A 20,942-nucleotide genomic window follows, 5' to 3' on the forward strand; every position below is an offset into this window, starting at 1 on the left:
TTACAAGAAGTAAGTTGATTTTTACTTTTTTTTTTCGTTCGGTACATTATTATCCTATTCATTCAAGTTCGTGTATTCCTCACTCATGCCCTTTCCTCCATTATGAGGGCACAATTGACTCCACTGTTTTAAAAAACATCTGATACTTGTGTCTACAAGTATACCGTCAGGTATTCGGGCCAATAATCCGAAATAATTTCGGGATAACCTGTGAAATTTAACATGTTATTTTGTGAAACGACGAACAATTTTACATTTTTCTAAAACCTCATTCCATAATGATCTTCGCAAGAATTGCAGATTGCATTGTAAATCATGCAATTAATAATTATAACTGCAATACCGACTATCTCAAAGTTAAACGTAAAACACTACAGAGTGCGTTCCCTGATAAAAATTTCATGTATGAAGTTTATGTGGATTTTTAGAGAAAGTGCGATAATTTCCATTTCAGCAGTTGGTAACACTGCTGTGAATTCCGACACAGACTACTATCGCAATTGCATTCAGCCAACCATCCAGCAGTGTGTGTTCTGCAGCAGAGATGTTCGTGCAACAGCAAAGTGTTTTCCTTCATTTGTTGGTTGTTTACAGGAGGAGTTGATGTATATGTGGAGCGGGTAGTTTGTGTATGTGAGCTTAACATATGCAATGAATTGCAAGCAACAAAAAAATAGTTATTTGTAGTGAACATGATAAGATTGTTTCGCAGTCGAAGAAGACTATTGTGTGTGCTTGGATTAGTGTCTTTCACTTTAACATGTGTTGTTATGTGGTCACAACAAGAATTAAACATTACCAACAAAGATAGTAATATCAATGAAGTTTATGTAGATAGAATAGAATCTAAAGATATAAATGAAAATAAAGAATCTGTACATAATGTTCCTGTAAGGCAAAGTCATGTAGATAGTGGTGATACTATTGATAAACCGTTAGAACCAGTGCCAATATCAGAGAAACTTGAGCTAGGTTTTAAAGTAGTGGACGCTGAATTCTCGTCTTTTGGGGGAAGTGTAAAATTAAAGAGGGATCTCGAATCTGCAATTAGAAGAGAAGAATCAAAAATTGTTCCTGGTTTGGGAGATGGGGGTGTTCCAGCGTATTTAAGTGGACCTGAGGCAGAACGTGCAGAAGAACTGCTGAAAACAGAGGCTTTTAATATTTTATTGAGTAATAAAATTTCGTATACGAGAACAGTGCCGGATGCGAGAGATCCAGCGTAAGTATTATTGGTAATAATTGTATGAATATTATTATTAGGCCATCTTATATTTAGACTATATTTTAAGTCTTACACATTTACTACTAATATTATTACTATGAGTGCAATACAAAGCACCCTTAAGAAATGAGAATCGGAAATTTGTGTAGGCTACATTCGCCAGACGGTGTTCACCTATATAATTTATTTACTGAGAGTCGTTAGCGTAAGTTCGTTTAACGTCCACAGTTATGTTCCGAGGTTATGGAAGACGATGATGGGATGGATAGTAATGATGGAATGAAGAAAGTGGGAGGAAATGGGATGACCTACGCACGAAACAGTTGTAGCGTCTTTTGAAATCTCCCTCACAGGATGTGGTATAATTTGAAAGCAGAAATTTCAAAGCCGCCGGGAAAAGCAAGATAACATGTTGAAACAGTACAGGCATTTCACAAGTAAGATTCATTCAGGTATAGTATAGGGTGGCCAAATTTAGAAAATAATGATAAAACGAAATATGGCTATGTTTACAGGAAGAGGCCCAACAGTTTTTTCTAAAAGATGTTACAATTTTGGTAATTTCTGTTCACATTAGGTTTGAGTTTGAGTTTTATGTTAGTGTAGGGGTCCAACATATTTTCTAAAAAAAATGATAGAATTTCGCTTGTTTCTACTAATATTAGGTTAGGTTAGATTTGGTTACGTTATGTTAGGTCTAAGTACTTGTATCATTCATTTCTTCTGTAAATTTTGTGTTTTTTTACTTGCTTCTGGATCCCTTCTGCTAAACATAACCCCGAAATATTTAACGAACTGATTGTCCAATTATGTATAACCATTGTTACGTTGTTATTCATGCCAAGAAGTTACAGGCTGATTTTTAATTCTGTAACAATAGGGCCTATGTAGATAAATCATAAACACGGGCCCCGCGTAGCGTAGTCGCTTAACGCTCTCGCCTACTGTGCGAGAAGTCCCGGGTTTGATTCCCGGTGGCACTCGATCGAAAAAAGTGTAAAACGCTTTTTCAGGCCAGCCACCCTGAATGAGGTTTTCCTCATTCACACGAGGCAAATGCCAGGGTGGTACTTGACTTACAGGTTCCACTTCGCTTCCTTCCTCCCCCGATCCTTTCTTCCTTCTCTTTCCCCGGATAGTATGCTCACCGAAAGACCTCATCCCTCAAACGTGACGGGCTACATGGCCATAGATGCCGAAAGCCCAAAAATCTACTTAAATCCTAGATCATGAGCACGATATTTATGCAGCAGTGTAATACACAACAAAGAGTTAAGTGTCAAAGTTTCAGACTTTTTAAACATCTCAACAAAGGTGCAGAGTGTCTAAGTTTTGATTGTTTTTCCTCTTTCAATTTTCTGTTTTTGAGGCATTGTAACTTGTCAGAGAAGCACTTTTCTGTGTTTGCTTTTGTTTTTTCATATAGTACATTTAGGTAGTTACACACCTCCAAACAATGAAGCCTGATTATAACAACATGTCTTCGAACATTGCAAACCTATCAATTTCGATGTAAACTGTCTAGGTGAATTTCGACTGATCTGTACACAAATTTTAATAAAACATAGAGTTGAGTTGATTTTGAATTTAACGTCCCTTTTACCAGCGAGGCTGTATGAGACGGGAACCTATTGATCAACGTGGAATCCGAACCACATGAACTGCCGCCAGGAAATGAACCCGGGTCTTCCACACCGAAGGCGGTACGCTAACCGCTTAGCCACGAAGCTCTTCATCAATATAGAGTTCATCAGGCCTGAGTTCTACAACTTCACGCAAAACCCTACAAACGCACGTTGTCAATCACAAATAGCAGTCATCGAAGTTAAGAAAACGTTTTTTTAAAAAATAAAATTATTATTTTTTGAGTCTGTAATTACATAGGATAGGAATCCATAAACAAAAATCATTTGATTATAAAATGGTGAAGCAATTCTCGTTGGATTACTTCGTATGGATTGCCCCTCTCATTTTAAGTATGTAGGCATCTTGAAATATTCTGTAAATTTTTAAACCACGACGTCTATAGCTTCCAGACAGTGTAAATTCTGCTTCCTTTTCTCTGTAGCGCAGCGCCAAGCTTATAATGTTCCTTACTAAGGTCAAATGTTGATAATGGAAAGTAGATCATTGACAGCGCATTGCTAGCGGTGGTTTGTAATTTATTTTCCTTGATTGCATGGCAGAATTTTTATTTTATTTTGCGGAAGTAGTGTCGAAGAAATTGATGTATACCTAGGATACGGTAAACGATTATTCTCGGAATTTTAAAGTAACATTTCTTAAAGCATGTACTAATTATTATGAAATGTGTATTTCCCTGAGCAGTTTTTAAGATTCAATGGTCATTTACGGTGAAATGCTCGGTTCAGGAATTATTTTTCCAGTCTGTATATACGCATTTTGACGAAGCGAATTTATTAAAGATTCTAAAGTTACTATTTTTATTTCATTATAACTGGTATTGTTGGGCCCAACCTTGAAAATTACAATAGGCAGTAACATCTATTGACAACAAACATTAAAATTTTATCAAGCAAAAAAATAAAAAAAAAAAAAAAAAAAATTTTTACCGATATGTGGAAAATAAATGGTAAGTTAAAGGGTTAATGGTTTTTATTAATGGCTTTTGGAATTTAAAAATGAAAATGTGCGACTGGGAAGGAGAATCGAAGGCAGGTCTCTGGCTAAATCGCACATTTTCTCTCTTTTAAGTTAAGTTTATTTCATCTTGTCTACAGATTTGGTGTAATTCTGTAATTTGTTTTCTCTGTCGACAGGGATCGTACCCAAAACATATCCACAGAAAAAGCACATATATTTGCCTTTTGGCTACGGAATAGCACTCTTATACGTTTATTTCTCAGCTGTTCATCAGCATTTTTAATCATCTTGTAGTCGTCTGTGTTTCATCATCCACCTTTTGTACAGTTGTATCATCTCTCATGTAGTACAGTTGTCCTGTAAATTATTTATAGATTGTATTTTGCCTAACTTGCAGAGAAAGATATTGCGTTTAATAATACGAGTCATTTTACATAAGATCAATTATACTTAATTGATCTAGATTTTGTTGAAACTTGCTGCAACCTCTTCTGAAATCTTGTGTAATAGTTGCTCTTTCTGACAGAAATTCTGCTTCATTCGGGAATCCGTCGATCTTATTAAAATAAGTTAGTTCAATTGGATATTTTTTTCTTTCTTTAGTACTCGGCTCATTAAAAGTTAATAATAGGTTTGTGTGGAATGAATTTTCAGAACAATATACAAGTGTTACCTTAACGGAGCTTTTCTTTTCATTAAAAATAAATTATTGGTTATCTCATATCTAGGACTAAGCTGATATATATATTACAGATAACAATATAGTCCAAATACAGTAGGAAGTCGAAATTCCGAACTAATGGGACCGCAGGTAGTTCGAATTTTCGAAAATGGCCAAGAAAATGCCATTTCGGCTACAGTGGTTATACAGTACATACAGTAATTAATATACCGTACGTAAGACAACTTACATTTAATGCTTTTAAAGAACTTGCTCGTACACTAACTTACACTATTCTTGTAACTCACACTTAAAAGTTAACTTGTATAGGCCTAAGGGAAAATAAAAGAAAAATATGTATGACAAACAATTACATATGAATGAACTTTTGTAAAAACTCTGACTTCACACAACGTCAACGGATAACCCTATTGTTTGTTTATTGCTAGCGCTAAGACAAAATGTATAAAGCTTCTAGGGACCGCGTCGGATTATCGACGTTTCGAATTTTTGACGTTTGGATTATCGACGTCTTACTGTAATTGATAACATATAATAATAATCATGCAATATGTGACAACATTTTTTTTTTTTATCAGAGGCAAGTGTATTTTCAGAACCGACTGCACTATGTACTTGTAAGAAGGAGAAAACTATTCCACTTTTTCGCAAAATCTATAGTCTTTTCTGTAAATGGCTTTTTTAAAAATAATAGTCAGATAAGATGACTCGGATACAATATTTTGTTAATGGTCTGTGTGTTAAAATAGAGATGCAAGGGCTCTTAAAAAAAGAAAAAAACACCGCTGCTTTGAAAAAAACTCGTTTTTTTTCTGCTTAGCTTTTTTGCTTAGGAAATTTTGGGCCTTTTTAAAAAAAATCCGCTTTAAATTGATAAAGCAGACTTTGTTTCGCTTCTCTACAACACAAAAGCTCATTTAGTTAGTGGCTGATGCAGATAATAATACAAAACCTCGTATATAAACCATGAATTGATTTAGAATCGGGAAAGTACCGAATTTTCTGTTCATGGGTCATATACGTAATAAACTTGTTCATCTGAGCGTGTGATTTTCAAGGCTCTAGAATATATAACCACAATCACGATTTACTCAGTCCCGAAGATTTTTGAATTTTTAACAAGAGGAACTCAACAATTCATTACGGAGTTGTCTTAAGGGATGTTATTTATTGAATAAATATTTCTTTCTAACTGTTTCAGCTAATACGACACAGTATTTCAGTACCATCTTCCTCTATGCTGGTCCCTCATGATCCCTTCTAGTACGTCCACAGGTTTGGAACCACTGTTCGAAGGTTAATCAGACTACGATAATTTCGTTTAACGATTTGTTTGTTCCAAATACGATATTTGTGTTTTGTAAGATGCATTGTTTTTAAGTCGATAATTTATCTCATTTTTTTCTTCTTTCTTTCTTTCCCTTATATAAATGTTTGTTTTTGAGTTAGATTGTAGATTTTCAGTTTCGTCATCATTATAATTGGAGATCCAAGATATTGGAAGGGTAGTGGTCATTGCCAGTACGACAGCCTCAGAGATGCAGCATTGTAAATTCAATCCCAGTTAGCTTGTGTGCCGGGACCTATGGTGTGGTTCAGTAAAACAATTCTCTTGGAGGCGTGATCGAATGGTGGGCGGGCCTGTTTTGTGCAAGGTCGTCATCTATGATCTGTCTGTGGATCCGTCAACTGCATCGAATTCAAGTCCCGGCATGATTCAGAGCTCACGACTTGGTAATAAATCAAAACTGCTTTTTTATTCTTCGAAATACTCGGCTAATCTCATACTTCATATTTGTACTAATTTTTAAATTATTATCTCCTTGATAGTAGTCTAATAGCTCACCAGTAGTGCGTATATAAGGAGATTGTAATCCAGATGGGATTCAATCTTCAAGACACTTTCTTCAGATCGCAGTACTTATTTTTTCAAAGCAATGCTCTTATTAATTTATCTCCTTTTAATCAATTTTTAATATTGTTTTTTCTGGCATTTAGTCTGTCTTTAGCACCATGTATGATACAGTAATAAGTAAGCATTTCTACTAGTGTAATCTTATATTACAAATACTTACCTTCTATTTGATTTTCTTCGAAAAGTGAACCACATGAAAGCAGTTTTCCATTGTCCAGTGAAAACCATGACTACGTATGGTTCCTATAGAGATGTATTGTTGGGGAACCAATAGTTATCAGAAGCCAAAATTTATTTAGTTATATTTTTTTTAGTATGAAAGGGTGATCATGCTTGTAGATTGTCGATAAAAAAGAAAGAATGTATTTTTATTTCTTTCTATGTTACTAAGAAACTTCCTTCCGCTGTAATAAAAGGCACTGTTTTTGCTGTTTTGAGGTATGGCCTTGGTTGTTTTATTTGTGACTGTGTCACTTTCATCCTAAAGAATATTCAGTCTCCTACTAAGTTACTTACGTCCCTAATACCTGTTATTTTACGCATTTCTGAGAAACAAGATAAACATTGTATGATGAATCGATAATTATTCAATCTGAGGAACTAAATTTGGTGCATGATTACAAATATTCACTTGGAGTAATTTCGGTGTATTTCTGTTATTTAGTAATTGTGCGAGATGGAGACACTCGGTTGAAATGGTGTAACAGCTTTTTGCTGAGTGAGGTTTTTCGTGAGTTTTCCTTATTCACACTAGGCAAATGTCGGGATGGTACCTTACACACAGGTCCCAGTCCGCTTTGTTCTTTCCCCAGATTGTGTGCTCGCTGAGATTGTGTGTCATCCCTCAACGTGACGGACTTCAGACCACTAAGGAAGATGCCACTAATGCCCAGAATTATGTATAAATAAAAAAGTAATTGTCAAAATTTTAAATGGGGATTCGCATCTTTCTCAGTGGCATTTTCTTAAAGCATCTACAGCAGGTTTCTCAACCTGGGGTCAGGATCTCAAGAGAGGGGATCGCGAGAGGGATACATGGGGTCGTAAAGAGTAGTGTGGAAAAGCTACATGTAATTAGGATAAAGTAGCTGAAATATATTTTAAAAGATTATTTTGAATTTATTTTGATAAACAGTATATTAAATTATAAAAAAGAATCAGTTAAGAAATAATAGCAATGAAAGGGAAATGATACTGGTGAAAAATTGCAGATTGAAAAAGGATAATACAGCAAAAACTGCATATTAAGATACAATTCAAAATGATGGTTACACACATATACAACTATAAGCGACAAATAGCAATAATCAAAAAGCTTATTACAAAGAAGCAATTATTGATGGGAATCGTGGCAAGAGAATGTGATTAAAGAAGAGTAGTGATATAAATTGATTAAGAAAGTCTGATCTACAGCAAATGCATCACATTACATGTCATTCATCGTGTGTAGGGGTGTATCGAAACGAAAACGTTATATATATTTTTATTGGTAAATAAATAAATAAATAAATTAAATTAAATTAAATTAAAAGTTTTTATCTTGATACTTTTTTTTTTATATACCCTATCGATGGATGCCATGTGATGTGATCAATTTGTTGTAGATACTTTAAGAAAACACCACTGAAGAAGAAGAAGTTTCCATTAAAAATTTCGGCAATTACTAAATAACAAAAGTATATCAAGACTCTCCAAGTGAATAATCGTTCAATCTTCAGTCTGTTTTAACCTCAAATACGTTCTTCAGAAAACAATGTAATTTCTTATTTTCATAGATCACACTTTTACCTGAAAGATGTAACTTCGTAACTTCAAGATATTTCTGATATTGGAGTTCGCACCTGTATCGCGCTATCGCTTCTATTAAATTTTCGTGAACGGTGTTGTACCCCTTTTACCTTGTCTTTTGTATCTTGCTGATGATTGCTGCGTGAGCAGTTGAGATATTGGAATCATCGTTTTCTCTTTACGGGGTGGTATCCCATTTATTTAACTTTTATAATGTTTATATTAACCTTACGTTAATGTTAAGAATTTGAAATCATGTTTTTCGAGTTTTCTGTTTCATGAGTTGCCAGTGTTGTTTCGCTTTTGAGAGTGATGAAAATAAATTGATGTCAAATCCGTAATAAGATTCCTTATTATTATTTTAAGGGAAACAGGATAACGGCAATCTATTTCCTTTAAATATCTGGTTTTATATAGATGTGCAATTTCTGAAGTATTATTGCAGTTAATCTAAATTGTGTTTGTACTCGTATAAAGACGTGTTGCAGTGCAGACGTATTACAGTTCGTGGTGTGGCGTCAAATATATCAATAGTTGTAGCTACGCAAGAGCACTTAAGAATGTAGAATTTGAGACTAGTCTGACCTTTTTTTTTTTCTTTCTTCACATCTAATATTTTGATTGCTGTCCGTAGTTTCTTCACATATCCGAAGCACATATTGAAAATCATTTTTTCCACGAGATATGAAGAGCGTATGCTAATCATTTCTTTATACTGAATCACAGAATTTTTCGGCAATTCCAGACATCTTCTGAAACTTTTTACTCTAGAGTGGATCATGGGAATGCAATGAAAAATATAAACAACACTACCATTAGCACAGACAGACATTATAATTGTTAACCCTATTCAAGGAATTAAAAGATTAAAAACGCTTATTATAAATAGGATTGATTACGCGTATTTACTTAAAAAAAAAGTAAGAAAGAAAGAAAAAGAAAACGTATTGACCACAGAGAAATATTCGGCTCAGCCAAAACCAGGTGACCGTTGAAGTGATAAATTTCCAATGACGATTTTTGGAATCTACGTAGAGGTAAGATTTAGCCTAAATAACTCAAAAAAATATATTCTACATGACTTACAATTCTTGTAGACCTGAATGGTGTGATTTTCTTTAAATGTGTTTTTGTCTACTCTTAAGTGGAATGCATTTTTTTTTCAGATGTCAAGACATCGTATACGATAAGGATTTACCTTCCGCAAGTGTAATAATTATATTTAATAATGAAGCGTGGAGCCCTTTAATACGTACAGTGTATAGTGTTCTACGTGGATCACCTGCTCAATTTTTGAAGGAAATTATTCTAGTTGACGACTTTAGCGATCGAGGTAAATCTTTCTCCTTTTCTTTCGTTTATTATCATAAGGCATGATTTGTTTCATAGTTATTAGAATGGTGTGACTGCATTAAGTCACGTACTATATTATAGTAACGCACTTGCATTGCGTCATTTTTCTTTGAATTATGAGTCAATCCTTTTTCTTTGAATTATGAGTCACACTATCCAAACAATAAAATTTACTAGAAGTGAAATTTATATAGTAAATGAGATTTAGAATAAAAATGCACTGTGTACAAACATAACGAGCGTAGGTCAGATTCTATTATTTGTGTCAAACAAGCGTTTGTGTGTTAGACTGTTTGTCAATTCTATGGTAACTTTCGTAAAATTTCCCAATTTAGTGATTTTCCTGCAAAGTTAGCAAGTAATCCTATGTTGAGCATTGAAACGAGGATAACTTACAAGTTTGGAAATGTATGTAATATGATTTTTAAAAAATCCAGCATAAAAAAATAAAAATTATTCAATTTTTTTACAATACAATGTATAATTTCTGTATGGTTTCCAGATCATTCCCATTGCTTGCGGTTGAAATCGGGTCAAGGATAAGCGGCTGGAAAAAAGAGATCCCCGAACTCCTAATTTTCCTTATTTAAATATCATGATAGGAAAATAGCGTCCTCAATATATTTCGCAAAATTATTCAGTTTCGATGCAGTATGTTGTATATTTTCGTTGAGACTTTTGAATCATCCTCGGATTCTAATCTATCAAGAGTGACAAGGTGATTGTAGTTTCTTTCCCCCAATTATAATCATTTTATTTCTAAAATGTACGATAATTTTCCTTAATAAGGTATTTGATTTTAACGTAAACAGTGCATATTTTCCTTGAGAATTCTGAATCATTCCCAGCATTCCTGGAGCCAAAATAAGTCAAAAATGAGGGATGAATTCAGTAGCGTACACGAAAGGTTTCCGGATATTTTAACCATTATCCCTGTAACAAGATATGGAAAAATGGACATGAATCATATTAAAAATGAAATGAAATCTGTCAGTTTAACGTCCTATAGTTATGTGCTTTAAGCTGAGGAAAACAGAGAGTAAAGGCAAGTGAATGATGATGGATTGACAATGGGTTGGAAACGAGAGTACCACAAGAAACCCCGCGGATACAATGTTGTCCACCACAAACTTATTTGATTGACCATATTAAGATCGTATAAAAATCGCCTGTATCCTGATACTATAGCTTGAGTACTTGTCTCCCATATTGAAATTTAGGTACGGTACTAAGTGACTTTATTTTTTATTTTTATTTTTTTTTAATACAATAAATTTTATATGTTCTTTGAAGTTCGGGATTGAAATGAATCAAGAGTGATGGGTTAATTTACTCCCTCTTCATTAAAAAAAAAAAAAAAAAAGTTTTTAATAAGAATTTACAAATAAATATATCTAATTTTCGTATGATTTAGCTGTCGACTAAAAAGTCGGGGGAACCTAACAAAGTTCTGTCAGAAATATAAATCTTTGTGAAGAAGGCAAGGAGATGAAATTGCATATAATTTCCTACGATCCCTCTCAATTTCGTTTCTCTAATTTTCTGGGAGCTGCGAGATACGAAAGCCAGTACTCTGTTCACTGTCCTTGTATTCCTCACTTTCAAAGGCTTTCTTTGACCTCAGGACCAGTCTGGCCTACAATTGGGTGGAGACGCGCTCAGGGAATTCCATTACAAGGATTCTAGCTATACTGGAATGGGGTGGTTTCTAGGATTGTGGTAAAAAATAAAGAAAAAAAGCCTTCTCTCCTGGCTTAAAATACAATCTTACATTCAATACAGGAAAACATCAAATCGTACTCTTACACGTCTGTTCTTGGAAACTGCAGTGAAAATACTCGAATAAAATTTGTAGCCCAGCACCCTCTCATGCCAACGACCTACAACGAGGATCACAACTCGATTTATATATATATATATATATATATATATATATATATATATATATATATGAACTTCGTTAATGATAGTTTTTAGCTCCCTGGAAACAGCTTGAAATCACTCCGACCTAGCCGTCCTGTGGAGAGAATTTGTGAGTCTTAAGAAGATGCAGTTAAGTCTTTGCTCAAAGACAGAATCTGTATTCCAAAGAAGTTTCACATAATTCCTAACGATAGTGTAAAACGAAATTATCAACCTTTGTAGCTTACAGTCTTAGCTATATATTAATATGCCAATATTTTTTGTAGCTGAACTTGGAGAGAAACTTGATTATTATATTGCAACAAGATTTCCAAGGAAGGTGAAGCTGTTGAGGCTAAAGGAGAGATCGGGGTTAATTCGAGCTCGACTGGCTGGTGCTAAAGCTGCCAAAGGAGATGTTCTTATCTTTTTGGACTCACACTGTGAAGTTAATATTCAGTGGTAAGTAAATTTAATAAAGATTTAAAAAAAAAAAAAAAAAAAAAATGCAATGTTTGCTAAATAAAGTAGCACGATTCGAAGCAGCCATTGAAGTACAGCATAGCTTGGGTCAAGAATCGAATATTATGATGCTGATAACTGATTACAATATTATCAGTTTACTAAAATTACGTGATGTTTGTTATTGCTGTAGGGATTTTTTTTTCTTATTCTAAATGTTGGAGTCCAAACAACTTTTCCTGGTGATAACACTTCTCTTATTGTCCCGAAACCTAACATCAGTGTACTGATCTTTTCAGCATTAATATAATTCAGTTCACAAAAGTTAAATCTTCTATTGTTTGTCTCAATATTATTTTCGTCCTGTTCGAACTTTTATGTATAATTAAATAATAATATTCTATCCTACTCCATGTGAGTTTCTGGTGGACAGTATCGTGTCCGTTTTTTTTTTTTTTTCTTTGAGTTCTCCATTTTCTCCTATATTCTCATTTCACCAATTCTTTCATAGCTTTACTTACATAATCATTGGTCTTCTTTAGCCTTGAGCAGGACACTAAATTTCAAGTTTGAATTCAATAGTCAGTTCAAAGAGTTTGGTTGCCATTGTTTCTTCGCAATTTGGAGGCAAACAACGTAAAACCCAAATATATATCGCCAAACTAAGGTATTTGGTTTTCGCTCCTTGGCCTAAAGGCAAGCCTAACAATAAGACGTTAAAGAAAGAACGTATCAGAAACCACAAACACATTCTAGCTGTACTTAGCATAACTGTTATTTTCAGTCTGTGAATAAAATACCTTTGTGTGGAATTCCCAGGTTTTATCCTTGGCACCAGTTGTTATTTACATAACTTCTATTTTGAGACACAAAATCATATTATTTGTACACACACCCATCTGAAAAATCAGTTTCCATATTACAAGGGAAAATTATTTCTTTTAACTGTACTCGTCTTATTTGCACTCCATAAATACTCTTACAAACTTCTCAAAAGTTCTCCGCTTCCAGAGCTATCTAATATCTCGTGAACTGATTATCAATTAACTCTTTACATCAATAAAACTCGTAATTAATCACAACATTCAAATTCTCATGTTTTCAATTCGAAACACTTTCTACTGTCACATTTCTTAAACTTGATTACGATATTCATCAGGACTAAATGGCAGGCGTTTCCGTCTTTGGTACCGAAAACCTGATTTGGTACACGGTAAGTGCTCATGTGGTTCGAATTTTATGTTCAGTTTTAAGTCAATGTTTCTCACAGTCTCGGTGTAAGAAAAAGTAATTCATTGCAATTTTAATTAATTAGTTTTGTGTATCAATCCATTCTTTGTGGGTTCTGAAGTAAATTTAATAAAAAACGTTTCGAGGTTAATTTTTGTTCTTTTCCAGCACTAAGGCTCAAAGAAATGTGATCCCAAGCTTAATGTAGGTTCTAAATTATATGTGCTAGGAATTGGGATCGGTTGCGTTATATGAAAGGCAGGATTATTATCCATTTAGCATTGATCTGGATTGTGGCCGTGGATTTTCTCGATGTTCTGTTTCTCTGTACTTCTCATTCCACCAATTCTTTCTCAGTCAGTCATTTTCCGTAATCATCCGTCTCATGTAGCCTAAATCGTAGTAGTTAAACCAGAAATCTGATTTCATTTCATGTAAATTACCAGTAAGTAGACTTCCTCGTACTAGTGAGTGCTGCTGTTGGCAATGGACAATACATCGCACATTGTGCTAGTTTCATCATAACGAAAGTCATTGAGTGTGAAATCAAAATCTTACTACAGTGTCCATGATCTCTGGACTTACCACCAAGTGACTTCTTTCCCTTTTCGGAAGCGAAATATTCACCCAAAAGATACCACTTCAGCGATATCATTTCTAACAGAACTTTGGATAAAGCGCAGACTAGTTAGTTCTCTAATAATTGTGCTCAAGAGGTCAAGAATCGTTGACAGAAATGTGTGAATATGCATATCGATTATATGCACGAAGTGTTGTCTCAGTATTTTCGTCAAGTAATTTCAGGATTTCCTGATATATCCTCGTATATGGTAGAACGTAGTATTTATTATCTACTTAACCTCCACTAGTGAGGTATTATGTAATAGCACTATCATAATAACAATTATTGTATACAGGATGGGCGAGAAGTCACTTTCCTTCTGATAGCTACTGTTTCAATTTTTGTGCATCCTTGTGTTCCATGTACAAGGCAAGCGCCGTCTGCCCTTTGTAACATAAAATGGAACGTTTGTGCTGTAAAGAAAGCCACTTCCACAGAATCACTTAGATGTTCGTAGTTTGGCGACGTGTAGAAACTAGTCTCTTGATAATTCTCCACAGATGATCCGTCTGGTGTGTTAAGATCAGAACTTCTAAATGGCCATGATATCAAGGTAGTTGATCTCGGGAGTACCGCCGTCAATTCATCGAGCTAGAGACATCTTCTTCAAGTATACGACACAGTACGAAGTGTATGGTTGCTTCGTCCTGATGCATGACCTTAAACATATCAATCAATCAAAATATCAATAGTAAAATACAAAGACTATCGACAGTGGAATGAACAAACGTTGCTCACTTACGTGTTAGATGCTAGATAGAGGTGGCGTGTCGGGACTTTGCTTTTGTCTCATAAACATTGTATTTGCCTTGCAGCTAAATTCCTTATCTCATAGCTCTTCGTTAAACTTTTCTGGCTTACTTGATATTGTGTTTATGTTTGATACATGTCAATTGTAAGAAATCTAAATATCTTTTGTAATTTTCGTTGAGTTTAGGTTGGAACCATTGTTACAAAGGATAAAAGAAAAAAGAGATGCTGTCCTTGTGCCAATTATTGATGTGATCGATGATAAAACGCTTGAATATTACCATGGCAATGGAAAATTTTTCCAGATTGGTGGATTTACGTGGAGTGGACATTTTACTTGGATCGATGTGCCGCCGTGGGAAGAAAAGAGGAAAAAAGTGTCTACAGCTCCAACAAGGTAGTAAGAAAACATGTTATTGCACCTTTTATTTACTTCATCATACTTTAAGTTTTGAATGTACTTGGTGCTTAGTTGTCTTACATTATATATAGATAATGTACCTTCATTCGTACTGATTAGTAAGAGGGTTACTGAAGAAAACACCCTATTCGATAAAAATTTAAGCTGGTAACACGAGCAAGCATTGTGTTTCCACCAAAAAGGAAGGAAATTTTACATTTATCATTGTAACTAAAGATTCCCGGTGGGAGCTCATGTAGTTCGGATTTCACGTTAATCAGTAGGTCCACGTCTCATATAGCTTTGCTGCTGAACGGGACATTAAACTCAAAATCAACTCAACTCATTGTAACTATAAATATCCATTGTAGGTAAATATCTGGATGTGACTTATTTAAAATAAATATCAGATCACTTGGAAAATAACAACATAATAGTCTGTATGTTTATTAACGACAAGTAATCATAGCGTCAGGAAGGGTACTGGAAATTGGAAAGTAGAGCTTTTGGTTTTTCGAGCAATAGTTCTTGTTTGAAGTTTATTTGAAGTTTAACGCCTATTGGTTTCACTATGGTTCACAAGACCTAGATCTACAGTTTAGTCAGGAGTTCGAATTCATGAGCTCCTACTGGAAATCGAACCCAGGTATCCTAACGCTAATAATTTACATACGAGGGAATCTGTCATATGTTAATGTAATATTAGTATGGTACTCATATCATTTGGATACTTCCGTTATACAATATTTTAATTTTTATATAATGTTCTTAGATAGATAGGGGGGCGCGGTGGCTCAGTGCTAGAGCGTTCACCTCCGGTGCTTGGGGTCCCTGGTTCGATCCCAGCTCGCGCCGTGTGGACTTTGTGGTGGGCAAACACCGTGCTCGTGGGTTTTCTCGGGGTTCTCCCGTTTCCTCCCACTTTCTTCATTACACCATTTCATTCATTTCTCATATCACCGTCTCCTTTAGCCTAACCGGCATAACCGTGGGACGTAAAACTAAATATTTCATTTCCTTTCATTTTTCTTAGATAGATAAAAAAAATTTCAATTAACAATCTAATCTAATGTAAATAAAATAAAGAGCGAGTTTGTGTGTGTATGTCTGTCTGTTTTTCTGTCTGTGCTGTTGTCTGTGTGCGGCCTGGGGACCAGACGAGTGAACCGAGAGTTACCAAATTTGGGTCACGGGTACCTTGGTCCAAACCCCAGACCAAGACGAAGCTTTTTAATTTTGAACCAGGCAGGTTTTAGAGAGGGATTTACCGGGACCGGCCTAGGGACCAGACAAGTTGACCGAGAGTTACCAAATTTTGGTCACGGATACCTTGGTCCAGGCCCCAGACCAAGGCGAGGCTTTTTTTTTTTTTTCTCCTCGAGATTCGAATCAGGCGTTTACCTGGACATGTGAAAGTAGTAGCAAATGACCGATATTAGTGTCGAATTCATAGTTTTCGCGGTCGCTGAGATCAATGGTGAAACTCTGGTCGCATTAGCTTCCAATTTCACCCTATTCCGCTGCGGACCGGGGATCACCGGGGGGGGGGGGGGTACCGAGACATGTAAAAGTAATCCAAAATGACCGGTATTAATGTCAAATCCATAGTTTTCGCGGTTGCTGAGATCAATAGTAACACTTTCATTAGTGATGACTTTCAAATTCAGCTACCATTGTATGCGAGCCGAGAGTCAACGGGGAAGGGGATACCGAGACATGTAAAAATAGCCCAAAGTGACCGATATTAGTATCGAGTCCATAGTTTTCGCAGTTGCTGAAATGAATAGTGACTCCCACAGGCGTTGACTTCCAAATACAGCTCCCATGCGAAAAATGGGTATATTCAGCTAGTCGTAAAAATAAAAGACAGACGTTCTCTTAAGTTCACCTTGCATCTTCCTCTTGTGTTCTTGTTGATTCTGTACTTGGAAAGCTATGTATTGAAGGTACTTCGTAAAATACAAGTTAAAACAAAATCCTAAAGTAAGTGGAATTTCTCAACCTACACTTCACATCTATTGTGTAGTAATAATAATTGAATAATCTTTTGTGTGGTTTTTATTTTTGACTGTGGTTTAATTGTGTTGAAGTACGTCCGTTAACATATTTTCATGTGAAACCTTCTCTTTCTCTTCATAAGTATAGCAATAGAAGTGTATATCCTTGACACTGTGTTTAATAACAACCGAAAGATTAATTTCAATATTGTAGACAGTTGCAGTTAAAAATTGTTTCAGAAACTGGCTCAGGGGTCTCAGCTTCGTGTTGGTAAAATGCAAACTTCGATTATGAGAAGGTTTATCGCAGTTGGAGGATGATGTTACTAGGATAAAAGCTACATTAAGTGCTAAAACCAATTTTACTGGCACTGAAGACAACCCTGTGTAAACATAAAATTGTTAAGAAAGATTTGTTTTCTAATAGACTAATTATCTCATGGTTGAAGAAGAAAAGTAATTGATAATCATAATCGGATATGGAGCTGTGCATCAAATGCTAGCTGTACTCTTGCAGATAACTTTAGGTCATCCAAGTTTTACTAGAGTACTTTAAAAGAGATGCATACAGTTAGTAGATTCTAATTTAGACGCAGAAAGCATTCAGACCCACATGAACGTAAAATCACGTGTAACTCGTAGCTTCCTCTTGGTACGTTATTAAGCAACATTCTCGTAATCGCAGTATATTTACTTACTTTTTCACTGTACTTCATAAATTCATTGTTTGTAGTTTTAAATGGAATACGACGGACTTAGTTGTATTATGTACTTATTCTTCAGAGCGTTCATCTCTGGTGCATGGAGTCCCTGATTTCATCCCAGCTCTCGCCAACTGAGCTTTGTGGCGGACAAACGCCGGGTGCGTGGATTTTCTCCCGTTTCCTCCCACTTCCTTCATTCCACCATTTCATTCATTTTTCATCATCACTGTCTCCTTTAGCCTAACCGGCATAACCGTCGGACGTAAAACTTGATTTCATTGTTTTGTATTCTTCAGAAGATAACTATAATTTTTGAAAATATACTGCTCCCTTCTTAAACTATTTTGAATATGTACTTTTACATATTTACTTATAGTACGACTTATTTGATCTTTAATGTCTTCCAAGTTTCATAGTGAACTTAAAATTACTTAGTTTTCAATCTTAATGATGACGAAAATTCATATTTACCACGACTTTGAACTTCCGGTTGATGAGACCAGATTTAGCTTTAAAAGTGTATAATTAGTTACATCCCTCCCATAACAACAATTTCACTTTCAGTTTATATGGAATTCTTGAACGTGTTAAAAATTGTTATAAGTCCTCGAAATTTCATTGTTTCAATTGAGTTAAGATGCAGATATTTTTGTAGTGTTAAATGCAAAGACGGTATTTGTCTCAATGCTTGATATATTTTTACATTAAAGCAATTTGTTCTGAAATTCTTTGTAACTAAAGGTTAAGATTGTTATCTGTGATGTGGGAGACCTAGGTTTGATTCCAGATAGGAATACATATGAGTCGGGTCCACGTTAAACTGTAGTTCCACGTCTCATTTAGGCTTTGCTGAAAAGGGCTCCAAACAAGCAAGAAATAATGTATCTGTAAAATGAAGTAAGTCCATTTGTGAATTTCTGGTGATCTTGTTGAAGTTACAAAAATTACACAATTGAAACACTGCATTCTTTTCTTCATTGCACTTTTTCCTCTTAAAAATACACATGGTATTCTTTAGTACAATCTTCGCTATGGTTTTACGTTTAGAGCACATAATTTTGGCTTGTATGTGTGTTCGCTTGTTTGAATCTTGCTGAGATTTCAATACAAAACACAAACTTGAGTAGTGGTTCGAATCTCGCTTATGTAGTAGATTCATCTTTCGTAACCTCTATCTCACATAAGGACGTAAAATTGTAACTACAATGTACTTCTAATTACTTATCGAGCGTATGGAATACATTACAATACCTCAAATTACTCACCTAATAATGTTCATCAATTCTCTGGGGTATAACAACGTTTTGATTAAGAAGAAGCCGTTGGAAAGAAACCCTAAAACACCAATTAAAAAATGTTATTAGTAAATATAATTAGTGCAGTTACAATACGGCTATATATACGAGGGGGGACCCCCAAAAAACGGGAATTGTGCTGCAGTGGGGAGGTAGAGTGGGGGAACCCATTGTTGTACCAATTGTCCGTTACGATCACGTCACCTGCGTCAGTGTGCGAAGTTGTGTCGCTGTGAGTGCATCGGTTCGCTCTTGAGAGTTGGTTTAGTAAACCAACTTTTTCCAGTTCGGCGAAAACGTGATGGCAGATTATCGAGGCGGCTGTGAAATTTGGTTTCCTGTTGGGGAAATCGGCCGCGGAAACTACTGTAATGCTGAAGACTGCTTATGGGGATGCTGCCCTATGTAAAACCAGAGTATACGAGTGGTTTGCACGTTTTAAAAATGGAGAACTGTCAATTGAAGACCAACCCCGTTCAGAACGCCCCTCAACGGCAAGAACTGACGAAAACGTCGAAAAAATCAATGCCCTCGTTCGTGAAGACCGTCGCCGAACCATTACTCAACTCTGTGAGATGTCTGAAATATCGTGGAGTTCAATTCAGAGGATTTTATCAGAAGATTTGCACATGAGAAGGGTTGCAGCCAAATTTGTCCCTCGCCTTCTTACAGACGAGCAAAAGAGCGTCGACTTGAGGCATGTGTTGAACTTCAAAATCAGCTCAAAGAGGACCCTGACTTTTTTGCCAAGGTGATTACTGATGATGAATCGTGGTGCTATGGCTATGACCCCGAATCAAAGCAGCAATCAAGCCAGTGGAGGAGTTTTTGCCACTGTGGAGGAGGTAAAACAAAAATCGCTGGAGGTCATAAAGAAGATCCCGATAAGTGATTTTCAAAACTATTTTGAACAATGGAAGGATCGTTTGCAGAAATGCGTTGCGGTCCATGGACAATACTTTGAAGGTGATGAAAATTTGGTGTAAAAATATTGAGAAATAAAGAAGTTACGACGAATTTCCCGTTTTTTTTTTTTTTTTTTTTTTTTTTTTTTTTTTGGGGTCCCCCTCGTATATAAGAATAATAAGAGTACTCTACAACTATTGGGAAAAACGGGCAACCATAAGTATCAATAAAATCTTACTCAATATTCACAAATAACCACTTTTGAGACACAAAAAGATCATGTTGTGAAAAAGATCTTAAGCCATTGTGTATCCTGAATGTGAGTGGCCGGGTGTTTCACTCGAAATATTGGAGGAAAAATTGACGAGAAACATTACTAGGTGAGTGATTTGAAGTATTACAATGTACTCTAAATCTAAATATAATTTCAATAATATATTCGTTTTGTTACAGATCTCCAACGATGGCCGGTGGTCTCTTTGCTGTGGATCGAAAATATTTTTGGGAGATTGGCTCTTACGATCCAGAAATGGATGTGTGGGGTGGTGAGAATCTGGAAATGTCATTCAGAGTAAGTTTTCTTTTGATGTACCGTAATGCCTAAATGATTGTTACAGAAGGTCGTTTCAAGTTTATGGTAACGACTTTGACACCCTTATCAGCTTAAGAAATACCACGACGCTACTAGTGGTTATACTCGATGTGCAACCCCTGTCTGCGTTGTTGCCCTGTATTTCAGTTCATCTTCAGAATGCGTGGAAGCACAGCTTGATCAAGTCTGTTCCATTACTTTTGACAAACTTTCTAAAGACTATCAAATATGCGCAACTATGGATGGTCTAATGGTCGTTTCAACAACGGGAACCCACAAAACTACATGTCACATATCAGGGGATTTCACAGAAATGTCTGTAGAAGGGATTGCATGAATTCCCGTTTCCTGTGCCATCCGCTCCATATATATGTCACCGTTCACTTCGTGGTGAATGACAATGCAAGATGTGTTGATACCATATAAAAATGAAATATCGTGGTAGTATAGCGTTTGTCTGATAAGTTGCACTGATTTTAGCCTTTTTGTCTAATCTGCGTAGCATCAGTGTGCAG

General features: G+C 35.5%; 1 protein-coding gene across 2 annotated transcripts in view; it reads left to right on the top strand.

Moving 5' to 3' along the window:
* The first annotated feature begins 503 nt into the window (after window positions 1-503).
* Pgant1 (Polypeptide N-Acetylgalactosaminyltransferase 1) overlaps window positions 504-20,942 on the top strand; it is a 70,315-nt gene continuing 49,876 nt past the window's right edge. For both annotated transcript variants that reach the window (XM_081739996.1, XM_081739997.1), the window contains exons 1-5: window positions 504-1,222; window positions 9,381-9,547; window positions 11,757-11,931; window positions 14,721-14,930; window positions 20,289-20,406. In XM_081739996.1, the coding sequence (XP_081596122.1) occupies window positions 693-1,222; window positions 9,381-9,547; window positions 11,757-11,931; window positions 14,721-14,930; window positions 20,289-20,406 (1,200 nt within the window). In that variant the 5' untranslated portion in view covers window positions 504-692. The remainder of the gene's footprint in view (window positions 1,223-9,380; window positions 9,548-11,756; window positions 11,932-14,720; window positions 14,931-20,288; window positions 20,407-20,942) is intronic.

The sequence above is a fragment of the Thermobia domestica genome, chromosome 15, assembly GCF_964235325.1.
Source record: "Thermobia domestica chromosome 15, izTheDome1.hap1.1, whole genome shotgun sequence".
Lineage (NCBI taxonomy): Eukaryota > Metazoa > Arthropoda > Insecta > Zygentoma > Lepismatidae > Thermobia > Thermobia domestica.